Here is a 14,119-nt window from a genome sequence, read left to right as displayed (position 1 = left end):
GATGATTATGTAATGAGCAACAGGATTGAATCAGCCTACAGATTTACTGCATACTTATTTTGATTAAATTAAAATGGACCTTCCAGAAGAAACTGTTGGTATAATGGATCTAGATGATCAATTATATCAAGGTTGTGGATAAAAAGGGTTACAAGAAAAGATACTAATCGGTAAAGTAACGTGCTTTAAAGAATACTGTGTGTCAATTTTAAAACTTACAATGGGCTATATCTCACGAACAAAAGCTGATATCTAAAAATGCTGAAACCGTTTCTAGGATAGTAAAGGGGAACTAAGAGAACTCACCCCATCAACCCCCTAAGCCCCACCCACCACAACCAAAAAAGTTTAAATTGCAAACCCCTACTTGTGATACATCATTGAAAAGACTATAAAAAATGCTAAATGGTATAAATAATAATTATACAGGGTGAAGAAATAATTGTGAAACTTTGGCTTAAATGGAAAATTTAATTAGGTTTTTGTTGAACTACAAATTTGTTAAAAATGGCAATTAAGTAAATGTTCAAAGTGGGTTCCGTTGTTTTGTAAACAATAATACAGCCTATTTTCAAATTCTGCAAGAACTTTGGCCCAATTCTTTCTCGCAATTCCCCAAGCGACGCAGGTTGAGCTTTATAAACCACTGAATTGAGGTAATCTCATAAAAAAAAGTTAGATGGCGGTAAGTCTGGTGACCTCGGTGGCCACTCAATAGGACCTCTCCTTCCAATCCATTTGTTCGGATAATTAGTATCCAACCAGTGCATAACTGGAGCTGCTTAGTGAGGAGGTGCTCCATCTTGTTGGAAGTGCAGCAAATCTTCGTCTAGAGCTAGGTTGCCTCGATCGTCCCTTTGGTTCTCTAATTCATGCACAATTAAAGGTTCGATGGTGTTTTCCAGCATATCGAGATAAATGTCGCCACTTAAATTGCCTGGTATGAACAAGGAGCCAATTATTCGTCGGTCTGGATCATCATCGCCTAGTTCTTGAAGAATTTGTGTTTTGGTCAGGTGAAATTTATGTAATTTGAACACCTTTCTAACCGACTTGAAATGTGAAAGTCCTGTCATTGCAGATATTTGACGTGTTGATGCAGTAGGCTCTATTGCAAAATTTCCAAGGACCTCAATTTGGGATGCTTCATTCAGTAATCTTGGGGCATCCCTTTTTTTATTTTGCACTGATCCCGTTTCTCTAAACCTTTCAACTAAATTGCGGACGTACACGTGACTTACATTTTTGTCCGAATTCCTTTCATAAAATATTTGAGCTTTTCTTAAATAACACTGGTTCTGGGAGGCAAATATGAAAATGATCTCCACGCGTTCTGTATACTGTAAACCATCGTGACAACTACAGCTGAATGACAGTACCGATCATACAAATGATGAAAACTAATGACATTTAAAATTCTCAAATAAACCAAAAATTATTGAATCTGACACAACCCAAAAAACAGATGTTTTCAACTTGTTTTGCATAAAGGCAAATTAAGTTTTTAGTTAACAAAAAAAAATCCCGACGGGCACTTATCATTAAAAATAATAGTCCATGAGATAGTAAGCCGGCTGATATTAACACCCTGTATAATTATTAAACAATAATTATACAGGGCCATCAACAGAATCAACAAAAGTCTCATTAAATTTTCCATTTAAGCCAAAGTTTCACAATTATTGGTTCACCCTGTATAATTATTATTTATACCATTGGATAGCATATTTTATAGTCTTTTCGATGATGTATCACAAGTAGGGGTTTGCAATTTAAAATTTTTTGGTTGTGGTGATGAAAATCACAGGAGATATACAGGGTGTTTCAAAAAACGGTAACACCGTCTCTAGGATAGAGGTCCCAGAGATCATGTTATCTTTTTTTAAAACAACGTGTTTTATAAGGGATAAGTCACTTGCAACATGAAGACAAAAATAAATTCACAAATATAAAATATAGAAATATATACCGACAAAGCGAATCCCGCTCAGTGAAAATAACACAAAAGAATGATGTTGATAAATAATTAGAAGATGAAATTTCAAATGTAGCAAGGTCGACAGAAAAACAAAGGGCCATCAACCATGTTCGTTAAAAAGTCCACGGCATTAAAGAAGTATTAGTTAATGATATAAAAATTGATTGTACAATAATATATCTTATTTATCAATAATATAATACTGGGATATTCCTAAAGGCAATTTTTAACAGTTTGTATTCAGTAATCCCATAAGTGTTAAAATTTAGTTAAAATGTTAAAAACAAACCAAACCACATACAAAATTCGATTGTGATCGAACAGAAGTATCCTGAGTACTGAAATTGTCCTGTTCCGAGAAAAAGTCAGCTTCTTTCTCTTCTTGTTTTTCTTGCGGCTGGGGATGAACATGCAGCTGAGGAATTAAGAAAAAAATGATACCATATTAGTGAATTAAAAGTGCTTGTGGCAATTCTCCAAAAATATTTAGATATATTTAAAAGTCTTAAATTAATTTTTTATAAATACAATGTTCCACACCATATTTTATTAATAATAATTAATATAAACTATATACACAAAATTAACGCACTAATAAAACGTTTCATATCAAACTTTTTAAATACTATCCATGTAATAGAAAATATAATTATTTCCAGTTTAATTGAAACCGGACTGACAGAAAGTACGAATTTTAGATTGTGCCAGGCTGAAGACGACACGACGGAACACTTTCTATCCAACCAGAATTGGATAGGATAAAGCTCAATGCATTTGACCATTTTAAGTCGAGTTCTACGACTTCGTAGAAGTATCACTAAATACCATACTAGACTTTATTAAAAAGGCTGGACTGAAAGGACAACTTTAACCTAGAGATGGGCCACATTAGACCTTTTAGGTCGAGTGGAACAGTGGTTAAGCACCCACTCATATTGAACCTAACATAACCATATCAGTTGATACTTTAGAACGAAATTATCTGTAAAAAAATAAATAAAAATAACCAATGAAACACAAGGAAAAATTGTGCATCACACAAAACAGTAACTTGAAGAAGAAGTTACACAGTTTTTACAAGTTTTCACAAAATTAAATACAAATGAAAATATTATGAGTAGTACAAGATGATTTCTGAAAAAAAAGCACTTTTGTTTTTGACCTACACTTTAAATTTAAAATACCTTGAACCTTCTAGCACTTCCGTTTATACCGGAAGTAACCATTATATTGATTAATCTTAACGTTTTTTAATTTTCATTAAAATTATTTTTTTGCATTTTTATTATTTCTTGAATTCGCATTAATTCCTATATGTATAAATAAAGTTATGGTATTTATATAGGTAATATTAAATTCAAATTTTATAGGTATAAAATTTATATATAAGTAATACTGTAGCGTTTTATATTTAATATCTATATAATAGTATAAATTCTGTTTTAAGTTTTGTATTCAGTTGTTTCAAAATATAGATGTTTTGTCTCTGTTACATTGTCAGGTAGAAAATTATTCCTGTTAAAACTAGGAAACAAGGACGTTTAAAATAATCAATAAAATGCGTGTTGTTTATCTTGTAGTAAAGACGTATCAACGCTGAGAATATTTTTTTGTCTTTATTTACATTAAAATCCCCCTATTCTCTGTATGTATTGTGAGGTAAAAAATTTTCAGTTACCCAATGTAAAAATAAATATTTCAAGATGTTTTTTTGTCGGTTCGTTGTTAAGAACGAGGTCAAGAGGGGTATTTTGTTTGTTTAGGTTCGTAGAACACAAACTGGCTGCGAGACGTGAAGGGAAATGATTCGGCGTTGAATTTGTAAAGTGTAACGCAGATAGGGGTCGAGCAAGAGCATTTAAACGAGAAGGACGTTTGGCGGATTTTGAATCCACAGCCAATTCTTTGTGTGTAATGTCTTAAGACCGGTTAAGGTGATAATACTCTTTGCATAATGGCAGTTTAGAACAGAGTAATCATCGTAAGATTTATGAAGTGTAACGGAGACTGATGAAATTTTGAAGAGTAATATATAGGGTGTCCCCACCAGCTTTTTTGTTTGCCTGCTCGTTCCAACCCCATTTACGTCTTAGATCGTCGTTCCTGAGTATGGAAATGGTTTCCTTCGTTCCTGTGGAGAATTTTTCCGGTTAGTTTCAATCCCAGAGATGTAGCAAGTTTCTTTTTAAGTGAAATAAGTGAAAATAAGGTAACATTCAATATATTAATTTTTCCAAGTAAAAAAGACATTTAAAAAAAAACAATAATTGCTTTCATAACAATTTAAAAATTGTAATACGTATGGTTATGCTGTCAATCTATTTGTTCTTTGTCATAAAAATTAAATGTAACATCTGACAGCTAGCTTTAATTTGTTTTTTTTTTGTTGTGACAATTTTTAATTTGCTTGTATAGAAAATATGTTTTATAGAAAAGGTTAAACGTTACGATATCTTCATTTATAAGATATCTTTGATTTCAATAATCTATTTTGGCCAGTGATAAATAACCTAGGAACCATTTTGAAAGATTTTGTATAAATAGCAATCTCCTTTGTAAACAGATAGACATATAAGTTTTTTTTATTCTGTATTTTGCAACTATTTATATAGTATATTTTTTGTGCCATTTGTATTTTTGATAACTGTTTGAGACAAAAATAAATATTTATTTTAATTGTCCGATTATTTTGTTTGTCTTTATATTAGAAAAATCTCCTCACCTTTTTTGTGTTTACTTTTTTTAGGAAGGAAGGGCCTTTTTCTTCTTTCCTCCAGCAAGATTAGGATCCTTCAAAGCGGCGCCCTTATCCTAAATTGCTAGAAGTCCTTTCTTGTTGTCCATATTTGCCCATTTGTCCAGGAGATTTACGTAAGTAACCTCTTTGTTTCATTGTGTAGATACCCCAATCCGACCCATTTATTTCAACTTATCCACGACCCAGCTCTCCAACAACCCCCTGAGTGTCGTACGCATCAGTTTCGATTATTTTGTTTGCTCCTTCTTAACCCTTTAGTTTCTGTCCCAAATCTTATACCCCTATGTTCTTACTCTGAGGTAAGCAAAATATATCGTTACAATACCAATGAAAAATAAAAAAAACAATTGAAGAACGTTAAAAGTAATCAATATAATGCTTACTTCCGATATAAATGGTAGTGTTAGAAGGTTTAAGGTATTTCAGATTCAAAATGCAGGTCAAAAAACATAAATGATATTTTTTTCAAATATTTTTGTTTAATAACAAATTTATACATTAGCTTTAGTACTAGTATTTAGCATTAGTACTAGTCACAATATTTTCGTTTTTATTTAATTTTGTGAAAACTTTAAAAACTGATTATGAAAGTAGATAGTCTAATCTTTATTATAAAATAAATCTTATGCAGTATCGATGAGTAGACAGTAACTAAAAGCATTCGTTGCAAAAAAAACATTGGATTAATTTTGATTGAAGTTCTAGAAGGGTATGTTTTAAAAAATGGTTCAATATTGAGTACATACTTTCCTCTAACATATACGTAACTTCCGCTATTACAAAAACTACTTGAATTATAAAAATAAATAAACCATAAATCATACAAAAATGTGTAGTGAAACTTCAAAACTAAACGCAACCAAAACGTGTTAAGAAGTGACAGCTGTCAAATTTGTTATTTGGGGAGGAGATAGCGCCAGATAACGTTACATATACTTTAGAGACAACAATCGGTCCGAAATGTTAGTTTTTAAAATTTTGGTTTTGACCTGCTTTTTATGTAAAATACCACTCTGTGCTACGGTGGGAACACAGTAAGAGTTATTATACAAGGTTGGCCACTTAAAAGAGTCCAACCTAGGGAATATTAGGAAATAATCATTGGATATTTATCAACAGGTGGTGATTTTATGAAACAGGTCGATTTTTACTTCAAAGAGATCTGTCATTTATCAACCCCTGATTTCCAATACCACAATAGGGGACATCATTAGACACGTATATCGTTGAAGAATTCAACCATCCATGTTTTTTTCCATGTTAACTCAATTCTTGTGAAAAAGTATTAGTTTATTGAAAGTGATACACATCTTAAAATCCAAAAGTAACGACTGTTTACTAGAGTCATTTTCAAATTTTTCTCGTCACGTCAAACTACATTAAAACGAATTATAAAACATTAATAGGAAACTTTATTAAATGTAACCTAAATAAAATTAACTAAAATTTAAATTAATAAATTGATCATTCAAAACAGTTTACTCATCAGCAATAATTATTTAATTAAATGTTCAAAACAACCAACGTCCATACAATTAGCAAAACATAGCTTTTACATTTAGTTTTTCAGAGGTGTAACCCCTTATTTATATATGATATAATTAAGATGAACATAAAAATCATGGATGCCTGATTTTTCCAACGAAATATCTGTCTAACACAAACTGATAATAATAAAAAAAGAAGTAATAATAAAAGTTGGTAATAATAAAAGAAATATATATAATAATCCCTTCAGTAACAGAAAAATTATAAATTTGAATATATTGCCGAATGTAACGAAATAAACTAACTGAAAATATTGCTACAATTCGACAACACCAACAACACCAACAGATAAGATTTTTTTATTATAATTCATATAAATTGTTTTGGCGCAATGAGCTATACGTATTAAATAATATGTACCTGCTATACTTTCTTGAACAACATTGTAAAAGCACGTAATGTACACGAACTCAACATATTATTGTAATCATCAAGTAATTAACATAATTTTTTTTATAATTTTATAATATTAGTTTTGGAGGATTACCTTCCATATTATGTCAGTGTTATGGTACCTATATAAAATCTCGGTAAGACATTTTAATTACCAACTCGCATATACTAAAAAAGGAAACGCTTTAGTTTAAGATATTGAATGATGAAAGATAAAGAATATCAACTTTTCTGATTTTTTACCGAATTTTTATGACTCAACGACTTATTACGGTCAATTCTTACGTTATAATTAAAACATAAGTAGATGTTTGTCTCAGGAAAAGGCAACTAAAAACATTGCCAATTATGGTGACTGTTTCGTCATGCAGACATTCGTTAAGTAAATTTTGGCAACGAAACAGTGGCAGGAGCAATTCTGCCTGAATAACAGATAACGGTACCACTTGGCGTATGATGTAACAGTTTTTAAATATTAACCTAGCAATATTGATCTTTACAGCTGCTTTAAATAGTTGAATTGAAGTAATAAATTAAATATTAATTAAATAGTAAGCTAATTGAAGTAAGCCATATATTTTGACAAATTCAAAGTCCCTAATAATAATAAATAGATATACAAGATAAAAATTTAGTATCTTGTCAACGGGTAATGGGAAACTATCATATGCCTTTTGAAGATCAATAATTACATGTATCCATATTATGTTCCACGAGCTATTCTATTGTTTGTTTTAGACAGAATAGATTGTCTATGGAAGAAATACCAGTACGAAAGCCACTTTGATCTTTAATGTTTTCCCAACAATCTTCAATTCGGCTTTTAATGATCTTCCCGTACATCCTACAGATTGACTTGGTTACACTAAGCCTCGGTATTTCACACATTCCTTTCTGTCGCCTTTATTCTTGCATTCTATGCATCTCTTCGCCTTTCAGGAATAAATTTCAAGGATCTAAACCAATAATAGCTATGGGTACTCAACCAGTTTCTTCGTGGGACAAAATATCATATACCTTTCGTAGCCAATATCTTTAAATTCTACTCGATCTACGATATTTCCGGAAAAATTAAATTTAGCCTACTGCGTTCTTTATTATCTGTTCTACTACTCCTAATTGTTTTCTTGGTTTATTTACTTCTTGCATTACCAAAGGATTCTCTACGTTATCGTAGGCTTTATTCCATATCATATTCTTGCCTTTTTACTTCGTTGTTTAAGCTGCTGTACTTTTGTCGATCGTATGTTCTTATTTATTATACATATATTTCTTCTTCCTCACAAGATATATAAGACTATATCTTTATTTCACCAGTCATTTCAATTCTTTTTAATACCCTCTTCTCCAATAGCTTACATGCAAGCTTCGTCAAGAAATGTAATGATTTCGTAGTTTCGATAAAACTTTAGAAGTCAAATTAAACGGCCAAAAAATCCTAAAATGTGTGAACTGGCAAGAAATCATGGTAATTGGTATTCTTGGCCATTGGCCAAAAGTCTGTAAAATCAATTTTGCAGAAAAATAAATTTTATCCTTACAAAATTCAACCTCACCAAGAATTACCTGAACATGATTTTGATCGACGACTAGAGTTTTGTGAAAATGTGATAAAGAAAATTAGAATGCAAAACAATTTCTTAGGTTTTGTTTATTCAATGATTAAGCCACGTTCTGTTTAAATCGTAAGTTGAACAGGTGTAATGCTCGATACTGGCCAGATTCTAATCAGATAGTGAACCCGCATTGTCAGATATGTTAAGCAATATTTAAATACTATAATAATAATACTTCTTTCATATAACGGTCGAAGAGATCTGATTAAAAGGTCGGCAAGATCACCCGACTTGACATCACTTGATTTTTTTCTCCGGAGGTACTTGAAAAACTGCGTTTACGTTAACAGACCATAAAACAGAATATGTAAAAGTGCGTATTCATCGTAAAATGCAGGCAATTACTGTACAAATGATCAACAATTTCCATTATAAGCTTCCACGATCGACTGTATCATTATTAACACACAAATATATGGCATTTTGAGAATTTATTGTAATGATTGTAATGCAATCAATTATTCAGTTTGATGTATTGTAAAGTAGCAATTGTTTACAAATTACCCTTTCAAAAATTTTCCTTTACTTATTTAATTGATTATTATTTTTTTTTAATTATTAATTTAATTGATAGTTAAAAAGCAAAAGAGCTGTTAACCACAATAAAACAGGGCACTGTAAGCTGAATAGCATTGAAAAAAGATTAAAACATTAATAACGTAAATAAAATCAATGATTTATTGATTAATTTTAAAATAACCCTGATAAAAACAACAACAAAATACCTTGAAAGACAGTAAAAATTAATTAAAGTTTTAATCAAACAATAACATAACCTTAAAATATGAACATTCATAGTAAATATCATAATACTTTGATATTATTACCTCACAAATTCACTAACAACAAATAATAACAATCGCACAGAATGAATGTTCATAAAAAAACCAATATTCCCATATTCTTATGGGACAAATACACACAAATTAGAAATGAAATCGTAGGCTTCCACGGCCAGAGTCAGAATTATAGTTTATTCGTCTTCCGGGTTTGGACCGTGTCATTTGTGAGTGACCCAAAAGTGGGTTCATCTCGACGTTTCGCTACAATTGTATGTAGCTTCTTCAGGAGAACAAAAAAGAAAAAGAAACAAAAGACAGGAAGATGGGTAGTTAGCAACGGTAACTCAGTTACTCAACGCAACCAGAGGCGAATACTAACTACCAAGATGGGCATTTGGTCACAGTAACTCAACTACTCAACGCAGCCAGAGGTGAAAACCAAATGCCAGGACAGGGATTCACGTCCAACAGCTCAGAACACTAACGCGTCGAGAGGCAGGGAGTGAATCCGACGATTACTCCGCTACCGCTCTATTTATAGTCGCGGTGACCTGTCGTGTCGGGACGTATCGGCACACTCCGTGGCGCGAACGTCAAGAAGCGCGCGCTGGCCGATCATGTGGCTGCATCGTGGTAGCGGGACCGGACGGCGGCTCTAGACTGGGATTCCAGATGGGAGACAAGTAGTATCCTTCCTCTCGATTGATATTATGTGGATTTTTTCGGATCTCTAGAGATTCGCGAATTTTCCTGGAATAAAAGAAGGGGCTCTTAGAAATAATATGGGTTTTTTCGAACAATATGGAATGACCGGTTTCTTGGCAGTGTTCTGCAACTGCAGAATGGGAGAAAAGACCTGATCGAATGCATCTTTGATGCTCTTGAATCCGAGTTTTGACAAATTAGAAATGTTTTGTGGCATTGCGACGTCAGAGCTTAGGTAGTCCATTGGACAGCAGATAATTCCCGGCAGATTGGGTAATAAACTGTAAAAGCCAGTCAACAATCAATATCTAGTGTATATAATACTACTGAATGAGTGAATTTATCAGTGGTTTCTTTCACCTTTGAGGAAAACCTGAACTCAAGTACTTTTTAGAATTTTTAAACATCGATTTGTAAATGATATTCATGAGCTTCCATGCTTAATAAACGATTAAATTTATGCGTATCCAGTTAGATAAATGTCTGTTCTTTTCATGGTTTAAAAAAACTCGAAATCCAGTAACCTAGAAATTTTTTCAATAAAAAAATTGCCAATATAAAATCTTCACTTTTGACGAAGGAAAAGTATCTCAGTATGCCCTGGAAAATTGAATAAACATTTTAAATTATGCTCCGAAGTAGACCATTTATCCCATGACATTAAAAAAATGATTAAAATCGGTAACACCTTCAAATTTTTAAGGGGTGTTTCCAATCTAAAGGGACCACACTGTGTAACTTTAACAAAACATGATAACCACTAGTTACAACATGGTAACCACTAACCTGCTTTCCGCAGGTTGTATCACATTAGTGATATTGTTTATGTCTTGTTTAAAAATATTTAAAAAATAAGGATAATAATTTCAAAACTTACCAATTATATGGTAAATGAAGACATAAACATTTTGAATTTTTGCAAATGCTTATTTAAATAAAATTGTAATTAGTTCTTTAGTGACAACCAATATGTTGACCTAGTTTAGAACCAGGTTTTATTGAAAATTGTTAACAAACAATCCAGTAAGTCAAATTCAGCGTGTTAAGTAACCTAAATCGTTCAGTTAAAGTTTAACGCGCTTTTAATGAGTTATCACATATTCAATTCCCACATATTTATAAAAAGATCTATAAATCTATGAATAGGAATATGGGTTACTAGTTCTAACACCAGACGGTTAACAGCTCTCGGAAAAACTACGATATTTTAAACAAAACGACTAGCAATAGATTTTTGTTGTCAAGAGTGCTTCAAAAATATGGGTACTAGGTCATAACAGAACTGTTGGTAAGGAGATTTTCGATAGTGTTACTAAAGGAATTCTTATAGAAAATGAGAAAACAAACTGAATGCAGTATACTAACAAAATATTCGCGGTCAAATGCAAATAAAAAGGTTATTACAACATTCTGCTTGCTATGCGAAAATATTTGTAGATCTACAGAAAACTGAACTCAATTTAATCACAGGTGTTCTCGCAGAACACTGCTACTCAGATTACATATCTTTGAAATAGGCAAAGTGGACGCAATAACATAAAGATGCTGTGTTGGCCAACGCCATAAATACCTGGAACAGGCATTTTTAGAACCTGTTCAGTTAATACAAGTAGCTCCAGAACTGGGGATGCACGTTCATCGATGATTGAAAAACATCAATGTTGAACGCTGGATGGTCGATGTTTTGCCATCGATATTTAGGTATTCGTTAACATCGATGGTAACATCGATGTTAAATGAAAACACATAGACGTATATATTAACATAGACCGAGCATTCGGGCCGCGTGTGCTGACAACAAGATCTCTTGAGATTGCTCGATCTGTCTCTCTCTAGCGTATTGAAAAGTTTCACTCTCTCACTGCCCACCAAAAAGAGACGCTACTATACTTGATATAAGACAGAGGCACAATGAACAACGAAAAAAAAATGGTGTCACTTAGCGCTAGAAACTGCTTAGTCTATGTTAATATATACGTCTATGTGAAAACATCAAACATCATCTAAGTATATATTAGTGCTTTCACTGGCTGGTAATTTATATAATGTCACTATTATTGAAGTTACTCGGTAAATCCCAGCAACGAAACAGGATAAAAGGAAAGCTGCTATTAAAACTTTTTTTACAAGATATTGATAAGCATTATTGGGGCTTATAATTTTAATAAATTACTTGTTTGTTTTTTTTTCTAAAATTTGGTTCTGTTTAAGATATCTATCAAGAGATAATTTTTAATTGTTTAATATTAGGTTAAGGTTACACAGTCACACCACGTTTTTCAGCAATTAAATCACGATTATGTAATACTTATTGAATTTATTATTTTCGCATTATTCATCATTTGTAAAAACATTGATGTTTCTATAACATAGATGTTTTCTTTTCGATATATCGATACTATCGATGTTCACCTTCGATGTTACCTTCGATGTTACCATCGATGTTTTTTAGCGATGTCGAATCCTGTTCTAGACCAGAACAGATAATAGTCTTTCTTAGAAGTCTAAGACTAGATGTTCTTGGACTAAAACATGTATATAGAGATATAAAAAATCTTTGTTTCAAAGTAGTTTCTAATTCTAATAAAGAGTTTATTTTGTGGTTGTCGTCTGTTCTCAACGAGATATATGTTAAAAGCTAAAGGTCATAAGCAAACGGTTTCAGAACAATATGTAGCTTTCTATTTGAAATCACTTAATTACAAACATTTTATTGATTGATTTCAATCAATTTATTCTCATGTTTAAATCAAGGTTTTTTAAATAACATTTTAATGTTATAAAATGTGCGAATGGAAAATGTAAAGAAGACTATTCACAGATAATATTGAGTCAGAAATATCTGATCTATAAATATTAGTTATATTGATATTTAAATGATCAACAAAAAATTTTAGTTGATGCAATTGTTCAAGTACAATAAACTTTTATCATTTTCTTTTATATTATTTAACTTTTTCTTAAGCAAATACTGACAAATTTATAGAATTGTCGATATAATATGATAATTTAATTGATTAATAGTAAAATATTAGTCTGGAAATTATTTATTTGTCCTTTTTTTTTATTTAAAACAGACATGATTGAATCCACAGAAAATAACTGTAGCAGAGTATGAAAGAAGAGAATTATCTCCAATAAGTGTATTATGTAGTCTAATAAATATGACTTTATATGAAATAAAAAAAATAGGTAATAGGAAAATAAGGAAAAGCAAAAACACGAATAAATAAGAGTTTTCAGGCATTATAAGTGCTATTCATCATATTTAACTGGGTATAAAAACTAATTATAGTGGAAACTAATGAGTAAGTCTTCTAATGTAGAATTACATAAAAAAGGGATTTTTTTTTTCGAATTTATGATTTAAAATATCTTTACCAAAACACTTTTTTTATATATAAGTGATGGATTCGACCGTTACTTGATGGAAATTCATTTTATATAACAATAAACACTGAAAACTTTGTTTTCAAACCTTCCACAAAAATTTACTATATCTTAGGGTCACCCCGTAATTTGAATTTATTTTAGAAATTATTATTCTGTTTTAACTATTTGCGGTTGTAATATAGTTTACTAATGGATTTCTTGAAAAAAAAAAAAAAATATGTTGTCGTTGTTGTTTCGACAAGCGTTTGAGATAAAAAGGTCCCCTTAGCCTAATTCCTAAAAACCGTTATCAGCACAGTTTTTGTTTCTATGGTTTTAACGTCAATTGTAAATTGTTTGTGTATTATCACTGTCAGTGTATTTCAATGAGCATAAATTCTGTTGTGGCGGCGTTAGAAGATGGCCACGGTCAGCGCGAAACTGCGAGAAACGTCGGGTAAGTCTCTCGAGTGTGCAACGAGTATGGCAACGGTACGAAGAGACCGGTCTGCTTACTCGAAGACCTGGTTCAGGTCGAGGCAGGATTATAACAGCTAGAGATGACCGCTTTGTAGTTTCTAGTGCTTTGAGAAACCGAACGGTCAGTTCGGAGACGAATTCATGCTGCTGGTTTATCTTTTCGAACTAGAGTAACTGGACCGCCGCTTTCCCGTGAACATCGAATTACCAGATTGAATTTTGCACGAGAACACTTGGATTGGACAATGCAGGATTGGAGTCGTGTATTGTTTTCCGATGAATCGAGATTCTGTCTTACGGGCTCGGACAAACGTGTAAGAGTGTGGCGACGTCCAGGCGAGAGATATGCTCAATCATGTGTTGCCGAGCGTCTTCCATTTGGTGAAGGGTCAGTTATAGCATGGGGAGGCATATCGTTTGATGCTTGCACAGAGTTAGTCTTTATCGAGAATGGGACATTGACAGCGCATAGGTACCTGACACAGAT

The 14,119-nt window shown here is 32.0% G+C and overlaps 1 protein-coding gene across 2 annotated transcripts in view; it reads right to left on the bottom strand.

The window, feature by feature from the left end:
• Nucleotides 1–14,119, bottom strand: part of ArfGAP3 (ADP-ribosylation factor GTPase activating protein 3) — a 54,522-nt gene that overhangs the window by 27,925 nt on the left and 12,478 nt on the right. The window contains exon 4 of one of the 2 annotated variants that reach the window (XM_072525904.1): nucleotides 2,280–2,393. The exons of the other annotated variant lie outside the window; for it this stretch is intronic. Within the exon in view, the coding sequence (XP_072382005.1) occupies nucleotides 2,280–2,393 (114 nt within the window). The remainder of the gene's footprint in view (nucleotides 1–2,279; nucleotides 2,394–14,119) is intronic. 2 annotated transcript variants of the gene reach the window in all.

Source organism: Diabrotica undecimpunctata, chromosome 3 (assembly GCF_040954645.1).
Source record: "Diabrotica undecimpunctata isolate CICGRU chromosome 3, icDiaUnde3, whole genome shotgun sequence".
Taxonomy (NCBI): Eukaryota; Metazoa; Arthropoda; class Insecta; order Coleoptera; family Chrysomelidae; genus Diabrotica; species Diabrotica undecimpunctata.
The sequence above is the reverse complement of the archived record's forward strand: the minus strand, read 5'-3'. Positions and strand labels throughout refer to the sequence as shown.